At 40.7% G+C, this 24,401-nt stretch overlaps 1 protein-coding gene and 1 pseudogene across 5 annotated transcripts in view; one reads left to right on the forward strand and one right to left on the reverse strand.

Moving 5' to 3' along the window:
• Positions 1-2,612: 2,612 nt before the first annotated feature.
• On the reverse strand, positions 2,613-7,603 carry LOC145546230 (thiol S-methyltransferase TMT1A pseudogene; annotated as a pseudogene). 2 transcript variants are annotated; one of them, XR_014082681.1, is made up of 2 exons: positions 6,530-7,603; positions 2,613-6,206 (listed from the first exon to the last, which is right to left on the reverse strand). The product of XR_014082681.1 is annotated as a thiol S-methyltransferase TMT1A pseudogene, transcript variant X2 (transcript). The 2 variants fall into 2 exon arrangements; XR_014082680.1 differs by having other exon boundaries at positions 2,613-6,222; positions 6,541-6,777.
• Positions 6,616-24,401, forward strand: part of LOC145546219 (natural resistance-associated macrophage protein 2-like) — a 56,599-nt gene continuing 38,813 nt past the window's right edge. The window contains exons 1-2 of one of the 3 annotated variants that reach the window (XM_081592441.1): positions 6,616-6,777; positions 7,249-7,403. In XM_081592441.1, coding sequence (XP_081448567.1) covers positions 7,277-7,403 — 127 coding nt within the window. In that variant the 5' untranslated portion in view covers positions 6,616-6,777; positions 7,249-7,276. Of the gene's footprint in view, positions 6,778-7,248; positions 7,404-17,005; positions 17,101-24,401 lie in introns of those variants that run through there. The other 2 variants (XM_081592443.1, XM_081592442.1) reach the window with 2 other exon arrangements.

Raw genomic sequence — 24,401 nt, forward strand, 5'->3', positions numbered from 1 at the left:
AGAAAATAAAACTGGGGATTACAGAACATCCTTTTCCCCTAGAATAGTAAATTCAAATGTTAAGATATTCATACTTAATGTATGTTCACCTATATTTAGAAAATACTGTAAAACTAATTTGTAAATAAACAATAAAGGTAATATGTGAAAATTAGATATAGGTATAAAGATTTCAAACTATACAGAGAGGTATAAAATGAAAGGTAATTCTTTCCTCTCATCCAATTCCCTTCCCAAGAGTTAACTGTTAATAGTTTCTTGTGTATCATTCCCATTAACATGAATACTTATATAGGTATATTGTCCCTGCCCCCCCCACACAAATGGACTTGTACTCTACATAATATTCCGTTTTCATTGCCTTTTAAATTAACACTAAGTCGAAGATTTTTTTCATATCAACATAGGTAACTCTTCCTTGTTCTTTTTAACAGATGCACAGAAAATCTTTATACTATGTGAAAATTTACTTAACAGCCTGTGACTGATGGATATTTAAATTATTTTCAATTTGTGGTGTTGCAAATACTGTTCCTGGTGGGCTGCCATCTATGGGGTCCCACAGGGTAGGACATGACTGGAAGCGACTTAGCAGCAGCAGCAGCAGCAAATACTGTAATGAATATTTTCACATATAAATGAGTTTTTGCACATTTATACAGTATAGCTATAGGATAAATTCCTATTGGATGAAGGAGTAAGTGTACTTGAAAATTTAATATTATTAAATTGCCCTCCAAAGAGGACGCTTCTTCCAACTGGGGTATCCAGTCCTCCAAACCCACCCCAACACTATATTGAACTTGAAAGTCTCTGACAGAATAGTAGGTAAAATAGCATCTTGCTTTACTTTCTTTTAATTAAAGTATAGTTGATTTATAATATTAGTTTCAGGTATACAACATAGTGATTCAGAATTTTTATAGATTATACTCCATTTATGGAGAAGACAATGGCAGCCCACTCCAGTACTCTTGCCTGGAAAATCCCATGGATGGAGGAGCCTGGTAGGCTGCAGTCCATGGGGTCTCGAAGAGTCGGACATGACTGAGTGACTTCACTTTCACTCTTCACTTTCATGCATTGTAGAAGGAAATGGCAACCCACTCCAGTGTTCTTGTCTGGAGAATCCCAGGGACGGTGGAGCCTGGTGGGCTGCCGTCTATGGGGTCGCACATAGTAGGACATGACTGACGTGACTTAGCAGCAGCAGCAGCAGCATACTCCATTTAAAGTTATTACAAAATAATGTAATAACAAAATATATTTCCCTGTGCTGTAGAATATATCCTTATTGTTTATTTATTTTATACATAGTAGTTTGTATCTTCATCCCACACTCCTGTCTTGTGCCTCTACCCTTCTTCAGTAGAATGGCAAACCTACTTCAGCATTCTTGCCTTGAGAACCCCATGAACAGAATGAAAAGTCAAAAAGATATAACATTGAAAGATGAACTCCCCAGGTTGGTAGGCACCCAATATACTACTGGAGAAGAGTGGAAAAAGAGCTCGAGAAGGAATGAAGAGGCTGAGCCAAAGTGGAAACGATGCCCAGTTGTGGGTGTGTCTGGTGGTAAAAGTAAAGTCTGATGCTGTAAAGAACAATATTGCATAGGAACCTGGAATCTTAGGTCCATGAATCAAGGTAAATTGGAAGTGGTCAAACAGGAGATGGCAAGAGTGAACATCGACATTTTAGGAATCAGTGAACTAAAATGCACAGGAATGGGCGAATTTAATTCAGGTAACCATTATATCTACTACTGTGGGCAAGAATCCCTTAGAAGAAAAGGAGTAGCCCTCATAGTCAACGAAAGAGTCCAAAATGCAGTATTTGGGTCCAATCTCAAAACAACAGAATGATCTCTGTTTCCAAGGCAAACCATTCAATATCACAATAATCCAAGTCTATGCCCCAACCACTAATGCCAAAGAAGGTGAAGTTGAACAGTTCTAGGAAAACCTACAAGACCTTCTAGCTAGAACGAACACCAAAAAAAGATGTCCTTTTCATAATAGGGGACTGGAATGCAAAAGTAGGAAGTCAAGAGATACGTGGAGTAACAGGCAAGTTTGGCCTTGAAGGACAAAATGAAGCAGAGCAAAGGCTAACAGAGTTTTGCCAAGAGAACACACTGGTCATAGTACACACCCTCTTCCAACAACACAAGAGAAGACTCTACACATGGAGAGTCTCCAAGGTCACTGCAGATGGTGATTGCAGCCATGAAATTCAAAGACGCTTAGTCCTTGGAAAGAAAGTTATGACCAACCTGGACAGCATATTAAAAAGCAGAGACATTACTTTGCCAACAAAGGTCCGTCTAGTCAAGGCTATGGTTTTTCAAGTAGTCATGTATGGATGTTAGAGTTGGCCTATAAAGAAAGCTGAGCACCAAAGAACTGATGCTTTTGAACTGTGGTGTTGGAGAAGATTCTTGAGAATTCCTTGGACTGCAAGGAGATCCAACCAGTCCATCCTAAAGGAGATCAGTCCTGGGTGTTCATTGGAAGGACTGATTTTGAAGCTGAAACTCCAATACTTTGGCCATCTCATGTGAAGAGTTGACTCATTGGAAAAGACCCTGATGCTGGGAAAGATTGGGGGCAGGAGGAGAAGGGGGTGACAGAGGGTGAGTTGGCTGGATGGCATCACTGACTCGATGGACATGAGTTTGAGTAAATTCCAGGAGTTGGTGATGGACGGGGAGGCCTGGCATGCTGCGATTCATGGAGTCGCAAAGAGTCGGACACGACTGAGCAACTGAACTGAACTGACCTAACAGAGTTTAAGGAAAAACAAGCCCTTGAGCAAGATAAGTTGTTTTGTTGTGTAATCATTAGCTGTATGCTTAAAGAAAAAAAAGTCTTATGTGACTAAGATGAAGGAATATAGACAAAAAACTTTGTCCCTTTCTCCTCCTTAAGGGCCCTGGACTCCTCATCAACCTACCTAAGAATTAACTCTCTCATCTTCAAGAAAATTAGAGATATGAAGGGAACATTTCATGCAAAGATGGGCACAATAGAGGACAGAAATGGTATGGACCTAACAGAAGCAAAGGATATTGAGAAGAAGTGGGAAGAATACACAGAAGAACTATACAAAAAAGATCTTAATGACACAGATAACCACGATGGTGTGATCACTCACCTAGAGCCAGACATCTTGGAGTGCAAAGTCAAGTGGGCCTTAGGAAGCATCACTACAAACAAAGCTAATGGAGGTGATAGAATTCCAGTTGAGCTATTTCAAATCCTAAAAGATGATGCTGTGAAAGTACTGCACTCAATATGCCAGCAAATTTGGAAAACTCAGCAGTGGCCACAGGACTGGAAAAGGTCAGTTTTCATTCCAATCCCAAAGAAGGGCAATGCCAAAGAATATTCAAACTACTGAACAATTGCACTTATTTCACATGCTAGCAAAGTAATGCTGAAAATTCTCCAAGCGAGGCTTCAATAGTACATTAACCAAGAACTTCTAGATGTTAAGTTGGATTTAGAAAAGGCAGAGGAACTCGAGATTAAATTGCCAACATCTATTGCACTGTGGAAAAAGCAAGCAAATTCCAGAAAAACTTCTGCTTCATTGACTATGCTAAAGCCTTTGACTGTGTGGATCACAACAAACTGTGGATAATTCTTACAGAGATGGGAGTACCAGAACCACCTTACCTGCCTCTTGAGACACCTGTATGCAGGTCAAGAAGCAACAGAACCAGGCATGGAAGAACGGACTGGTTCAAAATTGTGAAAGGTGTACGTCAAGGCTGTATATTGTCACCCTGCTTATTTAACTTATATGCAGATTACATCATGAGAAATACCAGGTGGATAAAGCACAAGCTGGAATCAAGATTGCCAGGAGAAATACCAATAACCTCAGATATGCAGATGACACCACTGTTATGGCAGAAAGCAAAGAGGAACTAAAGAGCCTCTTGATGAAGGTGAAAGAGGAGAGTGAAAAAGCTGGCTTAAAACTCAACCTTCAGAAAACTAAGATCATGGCATCTAGTCCCATCACTTCATGGCAAATAGGTGGGGAAACAATGAAAACAGTAACAGACTTTATTCTCTTGGACTCCAAAATCACTGCAGATGGTGACTACAGCCACAAAATTAAAAGATGGTTGCTCCTTGGAAGAAAAGCTATGGCCAACCTAGACCGCATATTGAAAAGCAGAGACATTACTTTGCCAAAAAAAAGTCTGTCTAGTCAAAGCTATAATTTTTCCAGTAGTCATGTATGGATGTGAGAGTTGGACCATAAAGAAGGCTGAATGCCAAAGAATTGATGGTTTTGAAATGTGGTGTGGGAGAAGACTCTTGAGAGTCCCTTGGACTGCTAGGTGATCAAACCAGTTAATCCTAAAGGAAATCAACCCTGAATATACATTGGAAGGATTTATGCTGAAGCTGAAAGTCCAAAACTTTACCCAACTGATGTGAAGAGCTGACTTAATAGTAAAGACCCTGATGCTGGGAAAGATTGAAGGAGAAGGGAACAACAGAGGATGAGATGGTTGGATGGTATCACTGACTCAATGGACATGAGCTTGAGCAAGCTCTGGGAGATGGTGAAAGACAGGGAAGCCTGGCGTGTTGCAGCCCATGGGGTTGCAAAGATTTGGGCCCTATTTAGAAGGCAATGGCACCCCACTCCAGTACTCTTGCCTGGAAAATCCCATGGACGGAGGAGCCTGGTAGGCTACAGTCCATGGGGTCGCTAAGAGTCGGACATGACTGAGCGACTTCACTTTCAGTTTTCCCATTCATGCACTGGAGAAGGAAATGGCAACCACTCCAGTATTCTTGCCTGGAGAATCCCAGGGATGGTGGAGCCTGGTGGGCTGCCGTCTATGGGGTCGCACAGAGTCGGACACGACTGAAGTGACTTAGCAGCAGAGCAACTGAACGACAACATACTCCATTTAAAGTTATTACAAAATAATGGCTATATTTACCTGTGCTGTAGGATATATCCTTGTTGCTTATTTATTTTGTACATAGTAGCTTGTATCTCTTAATCCCATACCCTTGTCCTGCTCCTCCCCTCTACCCTCTCCCAACTGGTAATCACTAGTTTGTTCTCTATATCTGTGAATTTGTTTCTGTTCTGTTATATTCATTTGTTAGTTTTATTTTTAGGATTCCATTATAAAATATCTTGCTTTAATTTGTCCTTTAATTGCATGACTAAACATTTAAACCACATATTGGCTATCTTCATATTTCTGTTCCAGTAATTTGCTTATTTTTTGCTTCTTTTTCTCTTTTTAAAAACAATTGATTTAAGAATCCTATTGTTGATTTGTAATGTCTTTTAAATGAAGGAAGTTAACCCGTTGTCTATCATCCTTGGCAAATATTTTTACAATTTTTTTTGTACTTTAAGTTTGCTTGTAGTCCATTTCTTTTCCCTGCAGGAGTTCTAAAAATTTTATTTATTTATGTATTGTCAGTCTATTTCTTTAAACCTTCTTCTGCACTCTAAGATTTTTTCTTAAAAAATTCAACAGTATTTTTTCTAGTAGCTTTACTTTTATGTTAGGGTGTTTGATCTAGTGAAATTGAGAGGGCTGCCCTTGGTGATGGTGGTTGCTACTAAGCAGCGCTTCTCAGCCGGCACTCACCGGCCTCAGCACTCGGCGCACCTCCTGGGCGATCTGCTCCTGGTTCTTCACCGAGCAGAGCACCAGGGTGCAGACGACCACATCCATGGAGTCTGTGGCCACCTGGTGCATATCCTCCCCGGCAGCCACTATGAAGCGCTCAAACTGCAGGTGTCGGTTCTGGGCAATGCTCTTGATCAAGAACTTCTCAAAGTTTGGGTTGGGATCAACACAAGTCACCTGGCATCCAGAGGGGTAGAACTTGAAGTTGGCCCCCGTGCCACAGCCCAGCTTCAGCAGGGAGAGCTTCCCAGAGGGGCCGGCGAACTCCCGCAGGTTGCTGAAGAGCTCCTGCTTCTTGCTCGCCAACTGTTCATTGTACATCACAGTGAACCTCGCCAGGAAGTAGGGGAACCACTGTTTGCCTATCCAGTTCCCAAACCCAGAAAGTCCAGCAGGTACATGGGAAATGCCAGGATGCAGAGGGCCAGCCGGAGGATAAAAATGGTGAGCGCCATCACTCAGAAGAGAAGAAAACAGATCAACGGTTAGAGATCTGACTCCTTTAATTGCGGGAAGTAGGTTTCTGGCCACATTCCAGAGCCAATCAGCTGCAGAGGAAAAGAACTGGCTGTGCTGAAATACACAGCTGAAGACAAATCTCGGGCAAGAGACCTGTTTCAACCAATTAATAGATGTTTGGCAGAAGTTGCCTCATGCTTATTTTTCATGAAGTGAAATGAGAAGGTTCTCAGCTTTTCCTTAGAAGGAAAGCTGATTACAACCCCCTATTCCTGCCTGGAGACTACTGCCGCAGTTTTAAATGCTAGTGTGTGTACTCACAGCTTGTCTGTGAGTGACCTCTCCTAAGAAAACGATCTGTGGGTGGAGCCTGGCTAAAACCCACACCAGCAAGCCAGTGCCAAAGCCCAGCTATTACTACGTGCCCCCTCCTACTTCCGTTCCATCTCTCCACCCTCTGCCTCGGTTTTTTAAAAAAGAAGTGAAAGCACATGCCTGTCTGGTCACAGTTAGCAAGACTTTTCCCTTTTGCATTCTCGTCAGAGGCTCTCTGCCGAGATTATTATTATTATTATTATAATCCGAAAATGAGATTATTTTTAAATCACTATTTTTGGCCGCCCATCTTTTAAAGGGTAAGTTTCACCTTCAAACTGTGCCAAACTACTTCATTACTGGGGCTTCCCAGGTCTCTAGGGGTAAAGAACCTGCTTGCAGTACAATGATAGAGGTAAGAGATGTGGGGTCTAACCCAGAGTCAGGAAGATCCCATTCCAGTATTCTTGCCTGGAGAATCTCGTGGGCAGAGAAGCCTGGCGGTCTACAGTCCACAGAGTCACAAAGAGTAGGACACTACTGAAGCAACTTAGCACACATCCATGCATGTACTACATTACTGAGCTTATTTACATCAAAAAATGTTTCCAGACATCCATCTGTTTTAAATAAGAAAGCCTGGGTTTTAGGGTGGTTGGGGAACATAGAAATTTTCAAAAATAATGTTTGCTTTTTTAAACCAGGTGATGGATACAAAGAATGTTCTGTTGTTTCGTTACTTGTTACCATAGTTTAGTTGCTAATTTGTGTCTGATTCTTTCAACCCCAAGGACTGTAGTCCACTAGGCTCCTTTGTCCATGGGATTTAGCAAGCAAGAATACTGCAGTGGGTTGCCATTTCCTTCTCCAGAGGATCTTCCCCACCCTGGGATGGAACCAGGGCCTCCAGCTTTGCAGGCAGATTCTTCACAGACCGAGCCACCAGGTAAGCCATTATTATTTATTATACCCTACACATATTTTATAAATATATATTCCATCTTAACAGCTTTCTTGAGGTAGAATTGGCATACAATAAGCTACACACATTTAAACTGTCTAGTTTGGTTAAGTTTTCACGCAGGTACACATCCATGAAATCATTGCTTCAGTCAAAGTAATGAACATACCTATCACCTCCCCCAAATACCTCTTGTCCCTTTGTGATCCCTCTTTCCTGTCCTCCCTGCTCCTGGGCCACTACTGATCTGTTTTCTGTTGCTAGAGATTAGTTTGCATTTCCTATAATTTAATGTTAATGGAATCATACAATATCTCCTTTTTTTCCTCTGGCTTCTTTCATTTAGCATAATTGAGAGTCATCCATATTGTTGCATGCATCCGTTGATTTTCCTGCTGAGTAGTATTCCTTTGTATGGATCTATAACAATTGGTTTAACCACCCACCTGTTGGTTGGTTGTTAACAGTTTTTGGCTATTACAAATGGCGCTACTATGGGGACTTCCCTGGTGGTCCAGTGGTTAAGAATCCACTGTGCAATGCAGTGGAATCAAGTTTGATCTTTGGTCAAGGAACTAAGGTTCTGGGGAGCAACTAAGCCCCCATGCCACAACTACTGAGCCTGGAACCCACAAGTCAAAACTGAAGAATCCGTGAACCTCAAGGAAAGATCTACTGTGTTGCAACAAAAGATCCTGCATGACACAACAAAGATCCTGTGTGCCTCATTAAGACCCAATGCAGTCAAATAAATAAATATACTTTTAGAAAATTAAGCTACTATGAACATTAGTGTACAAGTCTTATATATGTACATATGCTTTCTTCTGGATAAATTCCTATGAGTAGAATGTGTAAATCACATGGTAGGTACATGTTTATCTTTTAAAGAAAATGACAAACTGTTTCCCAAAGTGGTTGTACCACCAGCAGTGTATGAGAGATTGAGTTGTTCCACATCCTCAGCTACAGCTGGTGTGGTCATCCTTCTAATCTTAGCCATCCTAAAAAATGTCTAGTGGTCCCTCATTGTAGTTTTAATCTGCATCTCCCAGATGATTAATGATATCAAGCATCTTTTAATGGGCTTATTTGCCATCTGTGTATCTTATTGGCAGTGTCTGTTCAAATCTTTTGAACACTGTATTAGTTATTATTATTATTGTTTTTGGCTGTGCTGCGTGGCGTGCAGGATCTTAGTTTCCCCACTAAGGACTGAATGTGCGCCCCCTGAAGTGGAAGTGCAGCCCTAACCACTGGGTTGCCAGGGCCTTCCCTGAACATGTTAAAATCAGGTTATTTTCTTATTGAGTGTGGAAAATTCTTTGCAAGTCATTATCAAATATGTGATTTGCAAATATGTTTTCCTACTCCATGGCTTGTCTTTTTAATGGTATGCTAAGAAATGCAGAAATCCTTGGGGCATCTCTGTCTGGTTTTGGTATCAGAATAATGCTGTCCTTGTAAAATGGATTCTGAAGTGTTTCTTTCTCTTCTGTTTCTTGGAAGAGTTTGAGAATGATTGGTACTAATACTTTACATATTTTATAGAATTCACTAGTGAAATCCTCTAGTCCTAGACTTTTCTTTGTTGGGAGATTGTCCATTACTGATTTAGTCTCCTTACTAGTAATCTATCTCTTCAGATTTTCCATTCATGATTCAGTATTTGTAAGTGGTATGTTTCTAGGAATTTATTCATTTCTTCTAGGTTAACCAATTTGTTGGCTCATAGTAGTCACTTATGATTCTTTGTATTTCTGTGGTATCAACTGTAAAGTCTCCTCTCTCCATTTCTGATTTTATTTATTTGAGTCATCTCTTTTTTTCTTGATGAGCCTAGCTAAAGATTTGTCTATTAAATGTTTGTAAAAAGCCAATATTAAGTTGCACTGATCTTTTCTATTGTCTTTTTAGGCTCTGTTTTATTTATTGCCACTCTGATCTTTGTTATTTCCTTCCTTCTACTAATCTTGGGCTTTATTTGTTCTTTTTTTTAGTTTCTTGAGGTATCAGTTCAGTTCAGTCACTCAGTCATGTCCGACTCTTTGAGACCCCATGAATCTCAGCACGCCAGGCCTCCCTGTCCATCACCAACTCCCCGAGTCCACCCAAACCCATGTCCATTGAGTTGGTGATGCCATCCAACCATCTCATCCTCTGTCACCCTCTTCTCCTCCTGCCCTCAATCTTTCCCAGCATCAGGGTCTTTTCAAATGAGTCAGCTCTTCCCATCAGGTGGCCAAAGTATTGGAGTTTCAGCTTCAACATCAGTCCTTCCAATGAACACCCAGGACTGATCTCCTTTAGGATGGACTGGTTGGATCTCCTTGCAGTCCAAGGAACTCTCAAGAGTCTTCTCCAACACCACAGTTCAAAAGCATCAATTCTTCGGTGCTCAGCTTTCTTTATAGTCCAACTCTCACATCCATACATGACCACTGGAAAAACCATAGCCTTGACTAGACGGACCTTTGTTGACAAAGTAATGTCTCTGCTTTTTAATACTGAGGTATAAAATTAGGTTATTTGAAATTTTTCTTGCTCCTGTGGCAGGCATCTATCTTTTCGAACTTGCCTCTTAGTATTGTCTTTGCTGCATCCCGTAAGTTTTGGTATGTAGTATTTCCATTTTTATTTTTCTCGAGGTATCTTTCAATTTCTTTTTTGATTTCTTAATTGACTCTTTGATTGTTCAACAGCATGTTTTTTTAACCACCATATATCTGTAAATTTTCCAGTCTTCTTGAATTAATATCTAGTTTCATACCACTGTGGCTGAAGAAGATATTTGATATACTTTCAGTTTTCTCCTTTTGCTTCTATTTTATGTTTTGTGTTTTTTGGCCATACGGCATGTGAGATCTTAGCTCCTCAACCAGGGATTGAACCCACACAGCCTGTATTGGAAGACGAAGTCTTAACCACTGGAATGCCAGGGAAGTCCCTATATGTCTTAACCACTGCTATTTTCTAGTGTCTGAAATAGTATCTGGCACAGAGTAGATCTTCAATGCTATATTATATGAATGAAATGAAATGGAACAAATGTGTGTTTGTGTGTCCTCATTGTAATGTTGTTGGTGACATTAAATAGAAGAGACTGAGATGTCTTTCTAAACTAAACCTATTCATCTTCGGAAACTTGGTCATTCTGAATCTCTGACCCTACCTCTTGAGAAGACTCCTCCACAACCTCTTTTTACTCCGGGTGACTCACCCTCTAACTCCAATGGTCAGCTTTTGTCCTAGGCACCCCTGACCACTATTTTTGGTTTGGGACTTGACTCATAACCCAAGCTAGGTGTCAGACAGAGCCCTCCCTGAGATTTTTGCTGGAACAATAAGGGAAAAGATAGTCTATCTGCTAGTGGTGTGGATTCCAACAGCCCAGAACAGGTGGTGGCTGCCGTCCCACCATGCAGGCAGAACCTGTCTCAGAGTAAACCACACTGGGACTGAAGTAGAGCCTAGAGCAAGAGGGAGTTGGAAAGAAAGAGATAAGTGGACAGTGGCTTGGTTGATATTATCTGAGTTCCCAGATAAAGCCCTGTCCAAACTCACTGTACCATTGTGTTATATGTGTGATTCACTTCCCTTTGAGTATAGTCTGAATTGGGTTTCTATCACAGGTAATCAAAAACCAAAACAAAGGAATTTCCTGGTGGTCCAGTGGTTAACACTCACTGCTATCACTACTAGGGCCCTGGGGCCTGGGTGGGATGCTTGGTTAGGACATCTTTTTTTGGTGTTATTTTTAGAAGGTCTTTATAGAACCTTTCACCTTCAGCTTCTTCAGCATTAGTGGTTGGAGCATAGACTTAGATTACTATGATATTGAATGGTTTGCCTTGGAAATGAATCAAGAGCGTTCTGTCATTTTTGAGATTGCACCCAAGTACTGCATTTCAGACTCTTGTTGACTATGAGGGTTACTCCATTTATTCTAAGGGATTCTTGTCCACAATAGTAGATATAATGGTCATCTGAATTAAATTTGCCCATTCCTGTCCATTTTAGTTCACTGATTCCTAAAATGTTGATGTTCACTGTTGTCTTCTGCTTGCATGCCTGCTAAGTTGCTTTAGTCTTGTCTGACACTTTGGGATTCCATGGACTGTAGCCTGCCAGGCTTCTCTGTCCATGGAATTTTCTAAGCAAGAATACTGAATGGATCAAGAATACTTGCTTGGATCTGAAGTGCGTGACCATTTCCTAGTTAGAGGATCTTTCTAACCCAGGGATCGAACCTGCGTCTCTTATGTCTCCTGCACTGGCTGTCAGGTTCTTTACCATTAGTGCCTCCTGAGAAGCTTTTTAACATCTCTTTCTTGATCATGTCCAATTTACCTGGATTCATGGACCTAACATTCCAGGTTCCTATGCAGTATTGTGTTTTTTAGCATCGGACTTTACTTTCACCACCAGACACATCTACAACTTAGTGTTGTTTCCACTTTAGCTCAGATCACTTTCTGGAGGTATTTCTCCACTCTTTCCCAGTAGCATATTGGATGTCCAGGGAGAGAGACAAAGAGGTGGTTGTAGCTTGGGGGAAGAGGCTACAGAGAGTAGCCTTCAGGAATCATCCTCAGGAAGGTGAAATGCTTCCAGGGCTTTGAAGAAATGCTGCCAGCCTTGGAATCCTCCTTGAGGCAATGAGAGCACACAGGACAAAGTCCTGGTCCTGAAAGAGGATTGTAGACAAAGAAACAGCCAAAGCAATTCCATGGGATCCTGCTATGGGAAAGGAAAGAATACAGTATAGGGTGACATAGAAGACATCTTACTCAGAGACTGGAATCGCAAAGGGCTTTTTGGAGGACAGCACATCTATTTATTTATTTATTTGTCTGCACCAGGTCTAAGCTGCAGCATGCAGGATTTCTTGTTGTGGCATGTGGGAACTAGTTCCTAACCAGGGATCCAACCCAGGACCCCTGCATTGGGAGCACAGAGTCCAGCCACTGGACCACCAGGGACGTCCTCCCTAGAGGAAGGAACATCTAAAGTGAGACATCAGGGACTTCCGTGGTGATCCAGTGGATAAGAATCCGCCTGCCAATGCAGGGAACACGGGTTTGATCCCTGATCCGGATAGATCCCACATGCCATTGAGTAACTAAGTCCATAAACCACAACTATTGAGCCTGTACTCTAGATCTGGGGAGCTGCAACTACAGAGTCCACGTGCTGCAACTAATGAAGCCCATGTCCACTAGAGCCCATGCTCTGCAGCAAGAGAAGCCACCTTAATAAGAAGCCTGCACATAGCAACTGGAGAGCAGTCCCCGAACTCGGCAATTAGAGAAAAGCCTGTGCAGCAAAGAATATGCAGCACAGCCAAAAATAAAATAAATAAATAAAATTATTTTTTAAAAAGCAAAGTGAGACATCAGTGGTAAGTAGGAATTAGCTAGATGGAGGATGGGCAGAGCCAGAATGCTGCAGCATAGGCACAGTATGCGAAAAGACAGGGAGGTAAAAGAGAACATCGGTGCATTTGGGGAGCAAAAAATATAGGAAGCATCCTTGTGAGGCTGGTATCACACTCAGTTCAGATAAAGAAACGAAACAAAGATTTGATAATTTACCCACAGTTTCTCAGTTGGCTTGACCTGGAGTCCACGTCTGTTTTACCCTTAAGAGGCTGTTTTTACTCTCACTGCCCCACGAATGTCTCTAATGCTGATTGGGTCTTCAGTATTACTACACTGAAATTGCAGACAGGATGTTTAAAATTAGAAGAGGACGAAGGAGTGAGCCTAAGGAATGCCTGCATGTGAGGAGTAGGAGGAAGAAAGTGCCAGTGAGGGAGGAGAGAAAGACAATTCAAACAGAACGACTCAAACAGCACAGCGTGATGGAAGCCACGACTCAAACAGCACAGCGTGATGGAAGCCGAGGAAAGCGTTCTAAGAGGAATGGTATCACATTTCAAAGATGGAGAAAGTTGAAGAGTGAGTGGGTTTTCTGACTGTAGTTGGCGATGATCTCATTTAGCTAATGAGAACGTAATTTCTAGAGGGGATCACAAAAGGATGGAAAAGAGTGTTGAGAGGAGTGCAGATAACTTTTTCAGATACATTAATTTCTGGATGCAGGAAGTAGTAAAAAGGGAAACCAACTTCAAGATGGAGGCAGTCAGTTATTTGGAGGTGATCTTAAGATAGACACTAAAGGAAGGGAAGGAAGCAGTCTGCACAGGAGTTGAGCTGTGATGTAGGATACAGGTTGAGCCGACCATCAGAGCTCCTGGTTGGGACAGTTATTTGATGTGGGCTGCCTGAGAGAGGCATAAGAGGTCATGCCTGAGGCCAACAGTATTCCCACTCGAAACAGGGGTAATAAGTACTTCATTCTCACAGGGGATTCTTCTAGTGCATTCCAGCATTATCCCAAGGCAGAATACTTTTAGGATAGATAAAGATATCACAAGACTCGGTTTCAGTCCCTGGGTTGGGAAGATTCCCTGGAGGAGGAAATGGCAACCTATTCCAGTATTCTTTCCTGGGAAATTCATGGACAGAGGAGTCTGGTGGGCTACAGTCCATCGGGTTACAGAGAATCTGATGTGACCTGGCAACTGAACACACATACAAAGACTCAATTTTGGAAATAGATACATAAATATAAACATATAACCTAATTATTAGTCTTCATTGCTTGATCCATAACATATTAAGACAACAGGATGATACATATTTATGGAACACCTCTTATATATCTGGACTTTGTTAACACTGGGTGTACAAAGATAATTTCCCCTTTTGAGAAGTTTATATTTTTGTGGGAGAAGAAAGCATAAAAACATTAACCTACTAAGGGGCTGTGCTTATGTTATTTGTATTGTGCTGTTCCACCCATCTTCTGCCTGGTAGGTAATTGATTTTCAATGACTGTATCCAGAATGAGTTGGTGTTAGAGTTGAGTAAGAAGTGCTTGTGTAGCAGACAGGATATAGACCTAATGCTGCCTGGAGGAGGGAGTCAGCAAATGCTTCTATAGAGGAGGGTGTTTTAATGGAACTAATAATAATGACAATAAAAACAACAACAATAATAACGAGTTTTTTTTTTCCAGGTAAGAAATGTGTATAACTATTAGCATAACTGATGCCATCATGCCCAAGTTCCTCTTGTCTTTACCCTGACCCAACCCAGCACTGTACTGTGCTGTGACTCACTTCTCTGTTGTCAAGTGCTTTGTAGTTAATAGGTATAGTTTAATAATCATTAGGATCAGGTGGCCCCTATGCGCTGTTGATCCTCAAACAATGACAACCTTTGCTGATGTATTCCCGTGAGACTAGTTACCCATTCATAAATCTTGACTTAGGAATACAGGTCTTGTTTTGAGCACCTACTCTCATACCCTAGTTTAACAATAAAATTGTCCCAATGGACACTGATGTGGAATGTAGTTTCAAAGTCTTCTGGATCATTGTTCACCCAAAGCCATCCTGTGAGTAAGTTACCATATAATAAACGGAAACATGGTTATATGGAACTGCCTGTCTTGCTTTCCTGTCTCAAGATGCCATCTCAGTTTGATGGGTACGTTTTGTTCCCTCTGTCCTCCAACGAAAAGGGAGGGGTGGGAGGACTTGATGGGGGGGCGCTTCCTGGGTGACTCAGTGGTAAAGAATCTGCCTGTCAATGCAGGAGACACAGGAGATGTGGTTCTTGTTCAATCTTGGGGTCTTGGGATCTTGAGTTTGATCCCTGTGTCTTGAAGATCGCCTGGAGGACGAAATGGCAACCCAGTCCAATATTCTTGCCTGGAAAATCCCATGGACCAAGGAGTCTGGCCTGCTATAGTCCATGGGGTTGCAAAGAGTCAGATAGTACTGAACTTCTGAGTAGGCATGCATGGAGGAGTTAATTTCAAGCAGTTGTTCAGGGAAAAAAAAGTGTGAGAAAGAATATTGGGAGAGTGGATGGGAAGTGAGCATGGAAGAAAAAGTCTCCTATTTAAATAAAACCACACATGATACAGATACATATTAATGTCTATACAGAAATCAGTTGGCTATTATGATAATGTGAAATGTTCAGTGAATTTACATGAATAGGATTTTATAAGAGAAATTATTTCTGAGCTAGAGACTTGAATAGAAGGAAACTGTTTTAGGTATGTAAGATGAGGCACTGTGATACGGTAGTTGGGGTGCTGGCTTTTGATCTAACAAATTTTTATTCAAAGCCTGACTCTACCACTAACATGCTGTTAAATTAATTAACTTTAATTAATTTACCTCCTTAAGTAACTAATTACTTGCTGCTAAGTCGCTTCAGTCGTGTCCGACTCTGTGCGACCCCATAGACGGCAGCCCACCAGGCTCTGCCATCCCTGGGATTCTCCAGGCAAGAACACTGGAGTAGGTTGCCATTTCCTTCTCCAGTGCATGAAAGGGAAAAGTGGAAGTGAATTCACTCAGTCGTGTCCGACTCTTAGCGACCCCATGGACTGTAGCCTACCAGGCTCCTCTGTCCATGGGATTTTCCAGGCAAGAGTACTGGAGTGGGGTGCCATTGCCTTCTCCGAACTAATTACTTAACCTTCCTCAAACTCAGGTTCCTAATATGCAAAATAAAGATTATAGTCCTTGCCTCACAAATTTATTGTGAAGAGTAATTCTTGTTTATAATGTCCTAAATATGGTATTTGATACATAATAAGGATTCCATTAATGTTGTCAGTTACTGTAAGCGCATTGGGGATCTAGCAGGCAGGATTGGAGCATGTATGTTGGGAGCAGTTCCTGAGTAAAGGCCACAGGAATACTATGATAGAGTCTCCTTGTAAAGTGCATTCCTATTTTGGGAATCCTAAACCACAACAGGGACTTTTCCTGCAACAGGTTAGTTCTTAGGTGATTTCATATTTCTTCTTTTAATTTCCCATGAGGGGGGGCAAATTGAGCCCAACCCAAGCTAAGGCAGTTTTGCCTTAGGGAATTTGTCTGTTGTAGAACAAGGACAAAGAGATAGGTCAATTGTAATGAGATGGCTTGTAGTTCTGAAATGAAGGGATCTTCTTCATCTTGTGGTGCTACAGCTGTTCTGGGCCTCTGCTGCTGCTGCTGCAAAGTGGCGTCTAGCTCCTGCAAAATGAGACAGAGATGAAATTTTAGAATAAAAGTTTTTCAATGTAATTAACTGTTTGCTAATATCCAGGAGTGGCAAATATACATGGGCACGCTCAGTTGCTCAGTCCTGTCTAACTCTTTGCAACCATATGGACGGTAGCCCACCAGGATCCACTGTCTGTGGAATTCTCCAGGCAAGAATACTGGAGTGGTTTGCCATTTTCTCCTCCAGGGGATCTTCCCAACCCAGGGATCGAACCAAATCTCCTGTCTTCTGCACTGATAGGCAGATTCTTTACTATGAGCCTCCTTGGAAGCTCCCGCAGATATATGATGCTTTCCTTTTCACAACAGGTCAAAGATGAAGTTTGATTATGCTTTGAAGGGTGTGGTTTGCTTCTTGAAATTCCCTGTGGTGTCTTTAACAATGTGTTGCCCAGAGCAGGGTAAGTGGCCTTGTCTAATTAAGGGGAGGTGCACTCGTATCCATATATAGAGTCAAGAGACAGGAGCGGCACTGGGAAAAGTCTGACTGAGCGTGCACAATGAAGAGACAGCTTAAGGAGGAGGCAGCCCCACATTGTGAGCTAAGTAAGTAGCCAGCAAGTAAGTATATAACAGCCCAGGGAATCTATCCACCAAGGAGCAGACCTGGAATGCGAAAAGGAGGCTCCAGCATTTTTATTTTCTAGTTGCAATAGAAGTTCCCAAAGGAAAGGTTTTGGTCTGGAGGGACTTCGTCAAGCCTTTCTGAAATACCCCATATATGTTGCAGAGAGATTCTCAGAACTAATTTGTGGTAAAGAACCTACCTGCCAATGTAGGAGACGCTGCAGACTCAGGTTCCATCTTTGGGTTGGAAGATCCCCTGGAGGAGGAAATGGCAATCCACTCCAGTATTCTTGCCTGAAAAATTCCATGGACAGAGGAGCCTGGTGGGCTACAGTCCATGGGGTCGTAAAGAGTTGGACATGACCGAGCGACTTTGAGTACACACACATAGTATAAGCTTAGTTATTTAGCTTTGGATAAAGACAGTTTAGTACTTGCATAGTGTTGAAAGTTGGATACTGGCTTGGTTTGAGTGGAGGACATTGTCTTTATGAATCCTGTTTATATAAGGAAGAGACAGGGAGTGACATCTTTAAAGAGTGGAGTGTTTGAGGCAGAAAGGGAAGCTATATGCCTAATTATTGTCATCATCTTTATCATGGGAGTCTCTCTGGTTAGGGAGCATTTGAATGTGCAGAATATAAGGAGTCAGAAGAACTAGACCCTTGCTGTCTCAGCCATCCAATACCGTTTAGTCTTTGATAATTTAACAAGAATGTATTGAACAATTAACATTTATTGGCCCCTGGAGACACAGGAAGAGCCCTACAGGTATCATCGGGAATATCATGGACATAGTAAAACAATAAATATGAATTATAAACTGTAATACCATCAGAATGGAATATAAAAGAGTTGGCCAATAATAAAAATATATTTATTGTCTAATTTCTCTTCCATTTTTAATTTAAGGTCAGAGTAACTTACATTTTTTAACTAATTTAAGGATCAGTTCCCAATAAAGACTCACACTGGGAAATTAGGGTTCTCAGTCTTGTCTTTGTTCTTATTGCTAGTAGGTCATCTTGTATGGGTTATTTTTGTTTTCTTTTGTTCCATCTGTCACTAATAATAGAGTGTCTATAAAATTCCTAGGTAATGAAAGGAGGCTGAAAGTTAACTATTGAAATTTCAGCAGATTCCAAAGTGTAGAAGGAGGAATGTATGAGTCTTGATTCCCTGGTGGCTCAGATGGTAAAGAATCCACCTGAAATGCAGGAGATACAGATTTGCTCCCTAGGTTAGGAGGGTCTCCTAGAGAAAGGCATGGAAACCCCCTCCAGTATTCGTGCATGGAGAATTCCATGGACAGAGGAGCCTGGCAGGCTACAGTCCATGGGGTGGCAAAGAGTTGGACACGACTGAAGTGACTTAGCATGCTTGCACACACACTAGAGAATCTTATATATATATATATATATAGTCTGTCATTACAGACAATTTTTCTTTGCTTTAAGCAAAGAAACTTTGAGGAACATGTGTACTAAAAATTGTTAAGGTCAGTCTACACTGGGGGCAGCCAGTATCTGTCACTGGAATAAGTAAGTTGAATGTAACCTAATGGTAATCATTCCTCACATTTGCGAGAGAAAAGCTACTAAGTATAAGGGCAAAACATTTTTTTCTGAGGTAAGAAGTGGGTACAGACTGGTTTAATAGACTTTCTTACTTAGGGTAAAGGAGCCTTTGAAATTTTTACAGAGTTTGGAGTTGTGTTCTGAGATAGTTGTATCAGGACAGGAGGCCAGGTTGACCTGTCAAAGGGAAATACACTGCTGTGAACTTCGGGTTGGGAGCAAATCAGGAGAAGCTTACAGTGTGAGTTGGGAGGAACAAAGACCAAGCTATAATTTCTGAAAGTAAGGTATTAGTGGCCCTGACATATAAGCAGGCAAGGAGGTTTGGAAGCTGGCAAAGCCTCAGAGGGCTGAGCAGAGAAAGTGAAGAGCCCTATTTAATAGGTATTAATTGGGCCATTCTAGTTCTGAAGTCTCTGGTTGATGAGTGATATTTTGTCTAAAAACTCAGTACTTCTTGACAGCCTGGCCACATTTCTCCCCATTGTTACAGCCTTTGACACCAAGGCAGCTGATGTTATTTTCAACTGTATTCTTCCTCCTTGTGTCTTACCCCCTCTCTCCTCTTCTTGCTGCCTAACATTTTCTCTTTCTCTTTTTTCTTAATCATTAGATAGTCTGCCTGTCAGATTTTCCTTTCAACCTTAAAACAGATTTTCAAAAGTCTAAGTCAAGTGGAAAGAGCAAACTTGGTGCTGAGTTGAAATTGTGGTTCTCCGATTGACTAATTGAGATGTCTCCAATTTTGAGATTATTACCATGGCATAACAAGTCAGTGACATGGTCCCTCTCAATGGCCATTATGTCAGAGAGAGAGAGAGAGAGAGAGTAAGAGAGAGTCTCTGAAGCAAGTTAAGCATGTTGTACAGTAGCAGCACTGTACTTTAGGAACTGGGCGTGCTTGTGTGACGTTCAGCTTACTGAAATATTAACCACTAGGGTAGAGAAAGTTAGAGTTTCAAGGCTTTTTTCTTTTTCTTTTTTCTTTTTTTAAATAAATTTATTTATTTTAGTTGGGGGCTAATTACTTTACAATATTGTAGTAGTTTTTGCCATGCATTGACATGAATCAGCCATGGGTTTACATGTGTTCCCCTTCCTGGACCCCCCTCCCACCTCCCTCCCCATCCCATCCCTCTGGGTCATCCCATTGCCCTGGACCTGAGCCCTTGTCTCATGCATCGAACATGGAATGGTGTTCTGTTTCACATATGATAATATACATGTTTCAATGCTATTCTCCCAGAACGTCCCACCCTCACCTTCTCCCTCAGAATCCATAAGACTGTTCTATGCATCTGTGTCTCTTATTCTGTCTCGCTTATAGGGTTATTGTTACCATCTTTCAAATTCCATATATATGCATTAGTATACTGTATTGGTGTTTTTCTTTCTGGCTTACTTCACTCTGTATAATGGGCTCCATCAAGGCTTTTTTCTTAAACTAACACTAGAGGGGCTTTTCACTTTGTTCTTCTGTCAGGTGAAAAACATTGAAAGTGTTAGTTGCTCAGTCGTTTCTGACTCTTTGAGACCCCCTGTAGTCCACCAGGCTCCTCTGCCTGTATTCTCCAGGCAAGAACACTGGAGTGGGTAACCAGTCCCTTATCCAGGGGATCTTACTGATCCAGGGATCAAACCCAGGTCTCCTGCATTGCAGACAGATTCTTTATCATCTGAGCCACCAGGGAAGCTTGTCAGGAAGTAGATGTAATCTGTCTCCAACCTTTTTTTTTTTATTATGTCATTTTATACCAATATCATTTTTATGAAAGAAAAATGGGATTATTTTGTATTCAAATTTAAAAAATAATTCCAAACTTCCCATCCTCAATTATAATTTAGAAATTCACATGGTTTCTCTCTCATCACCCCTAGTGGGGGCAGATTGAGTTTCAGAATCAATTAGATAAATATCCTAATGGAAAGACTCAGAAACTGATGCTTCTTTATTGGTCTGGAATGGAAAAACAGAGGAAGCTATCATTTCTCATTCTAAAAAATGGCCAGTAATATTTCTTATTAAAATCCGTAAGTTCAGACAGCAGTTAGCTCTGTTTGAAACACAGAATATTTCAGTTTGTTGACTCCTAATCATACAGGGGCAGGAACTCACTTTCATGAAGAGCATCTTATATAATATAAAAGCTATACTAAAAATAATGGTTTAGTAGGATTATCAAGTATTTTAGCCTTAAAGTAGACCTTTAGAGAGGAAAAGGAATTTTAGAAGGATCTGGAAATCTTTACATTTTCTTCAAAACAAATGGAATTCTGTGTTTTTTTTTTTTTTAAATCACAACTCCTTTTTATTCTCTAATAAACAACTTGGGTATGACTTTTAAGGCCTGTTTCAGCAGTTTCCATTTTGTCACCAGCATGTTGAACACTGAACATTGGCTGAGGAAACATCAAGAGGGAGAAGAGGTGGCTTTGCCAGTCAGCCTTGAATATTCCTGTTCACACTTATCTAATCAACTGATTCCATGCACACTTTTCTGGTTGCCCCTATGAAACTTCTTTTCCTACTTAATGCTGTCTCAGGTTTTATCCATATAAAGGAGTGAAAGAAGAAGAGAAGAATTAGAAGACTGTTCAAAAATCATTCCTCTCCAAAACTAAGATTAATTTTAGGGAGATCTTTGCAACATTGAACACAGCTCTAAAATCAATGAAATGGTTTTGGGTGACTTTGCTCTTTATAAGAGAGTTTAATAAGATAAATATTAGTTTAAATTCAATTTTTTTTAACCATAGGGGGGAAAAGTTGAAATTGTATGTACTTTAATACTCAGTATTTCACACTTTCTTTTTGGCAAGTTTTAAACCAGGTTTGGGCTATCCAAATTGCTCTTCAGAGTTCTTGTAAATGCTAAGAAAACACTTGCAAGTATTGTCAATTAAATATTCAGAATTTATGATAGCTAGTAAGTGTTGGGGGATATAACTTTTTATGTTGATATAATTTAAAACTTGCAGAAAAGTTGCAAGAGTAGTATCAGGGAATGAAAGCTTTCAGGGTAACATGATGTGATAATGGTAAGCTGCAGATGCCTTGGGGGAACATGAAAGAGGGCCATTTAACCCAGGTTAGGGAGGGAGGAAACACTTTGCTGAGGAAGATTTTTTTATTTCTTTGGATTCAGGAGTGTTGTGGTCCTTTAATGGACTGGAACTTGGAGGTACAGAGTCGACCGATAAGAAAGTGAAAGAAGGAAAAAAAGAGGCTGAGCTGCATGAAGGGGACAGAGGAGAGAGAGAGAGAGAGAGAGAGAGAAAGACACGAGGACCAGTGCTCTGATGGAACAAATGCGTTTATTTAACATATTGTGGGCTTATATATACTCTCTTACAAGATATCCCTTTTTAGCAGAGATAGGGATCAAAAATCTAACAAGTCATCTAGAAAGCCAGAGGCTAGAATGATTCTCAAGAGAGAGGGTTGTAAAAGTTACTTTACATATCAGAAAGGAGGAGAGTTGTAAATGGCTGCTGTTCACCGTATGGAATTTCCATACGAATGAGATACATGAATTTCTATTATCCCCGAAAGCCGGCTTGCCAGCTCTCTGGCACCTGTATTCAGGTGCTGTTAAGGAACACAGAATTCGTGCAAGACTGAAAACAGCACACAGGAAGCCTCCTGTTAAATGTATCCTGACACAGGAGAAACTCCCAAATCACAATTTCAGAGCATGACTGTTTGCGCACTAAGTCAAAGTAGCAGTAAGTTAAGCTTAAGGCCACATATCCCTGCCCACTGGCAGCTTCAGATCTCTGGTTATCCACTGCAGAAGCTTTATCAGAGAGAACTGATATATCCCCGAAGTGTTCATTGAGAAACGGAAGGTTCCTGAGGTGTTTGTTGGGAAACTGAGTAAATCTGCATGCTCCTTATGTTTTTAAAAAATAAGCAATACGTTTACTTGGCAAAATTTTTTAAAATTCCAAAACGTTATACAGTGTATATTCATGAGAGGTCCTTTTGCCTGACCTCATTTGTGCTCCTCCACTCCTTCCTCTTGGAGATGGCAATACCAGTTTTTGGCATGTCTTTTGGATTTCGTTTGTATGTGTATTGTATATTCTGTGTCTTTCTTTCGCTACATAAATGATAGCATACTGTTCTATAGTATCTTTAACTTCACACTGTATCTTGGAGATTGTTTCCTGTCAATCTGTTTAGATTTGCCTTGTTTATGGTATTCCATTCTATGAATGTCCTAGGTTGTTTTTGTCTTTTGACACTACAAACAGTGCTGTGGGAAATATTCTTGCACATATTGATACTTCCTATACAAGTGTTTCTTTAATATGCATTCTTAGAAATGGAATTGCTGGGTCAAAGGATATGTAGACTTTTGACATTTAGATAGAAAATGTAATTAGCATTATTATCTTGTAAAACAGACTTAAAACATTTTTGATAAGGAATGGGATAAAATAGTTATATTACATTGACCCATGAGTGCCTTTTTTTCCCCCTGCTGTCGATGGCTATTTTATAGGAGGCAACTTACTGGCTTTAAGAGAAGGTGACACTTAGTGGTTGGGGGTGACCTAGAATGTCAAGGCACATTGTTAATCGTAATTTTCCAAGTACTGCAGGGTTGATTGTTGTTGCTTGTATCTCCACTTGATCTTTTTATTAACATAATTTAATGACTGAAATGACCTGGTGGTATGGTCCTAGAGAGCAAAGTGGTCTTATTATTAACTTACTGCTTCTATATGGGTGTTGAATTTTTGTGGAGACCTAAACACTGGGCAGCACCCAGAGTGTATTGACTCTCCATTCCTTGCCCTAGTTATGTTCTCTAGACACTGCAAACAATGAAAGTTACAGTTGTTGACTCAATGTTTTGATGAGAAAGTTGGAATCTAGGGCATACCCTGATGGTCCAGTGGTTGGAACTCAGGGTTTTTGCTTTCAGGCCCAGGTTCCATCCTTGTTCTGGAAACTAAGATCCTACAAGCTGCACAGTGCAGCAAAAAAAATAAAAAAGCAAGAAGTTGAAATCTAGAATCCATTTTCTTTCTTGAAGAGAGATTTTGGAAAAAAGATCAGACTCTTGTGTTTAAAAGTTCTGTAAGTAATTATGGGAATAATCACTTAGAATACTAATTGCAATTATTCAATTTTTTGATGAGACATTTCTTTTTAAAATTATTTAACTATCACTCTTTCACAAATGATACCTGGGGAAAAACACACTACTGTCTCAATTGTTTGCTTTTTAAATATAACCTTTAAAGGCCTATTTTGAATAGGAATCTTCCCCAAATGTACTGAATACTTCTGTGTCTTCTGAAACCAGGTATCAATCATCAAGACAAAAGTAATCTAATTGAATTGGTCCTTCCTGATTAGAGAAGCAATTAGAAACTTAGTTATTCTTACTAGTATAATATTAATAATACTAATCTTAAAAAAAATCATTCAAGACATTTTGGGACTTCTTTCTATTTTATTTTATTTATTTATTTAGTTTATTTTTTGCCTATGCTGCATGGCTTCAAGATCTCAGTTCCCAGCCAGGGATTGAACCTGGGCCACAGCAGTGAAAGGCTAGAATCCTAACCACTAGGCCACCAGGGAACTCCCATAATAATATTCTTCTTTGGGAGGTAGGTTGGAGGGGGCCTGTCTTGTGTGACTTGTGGGATCTTAGTTGCCTGACCAGTGAACAAATTCACACCCTT

The sequence above is a fragment of the Giraffa tippelskirchi genome, chromosome 4, assembly GCF_054371585.1.
Source record: "Giraffa tippelskirchi isolate mGirTip1 chromosome 4, T2T-mGirTip1v1.2.pri, whole genome shotgun sequence".
Lineage (NCBI taxonomy): Eukaryota > Metazoa > Chordata > Mammalia > Artiodactyla > Giraffidae > Giraffa > Giraffa tippelskirchi.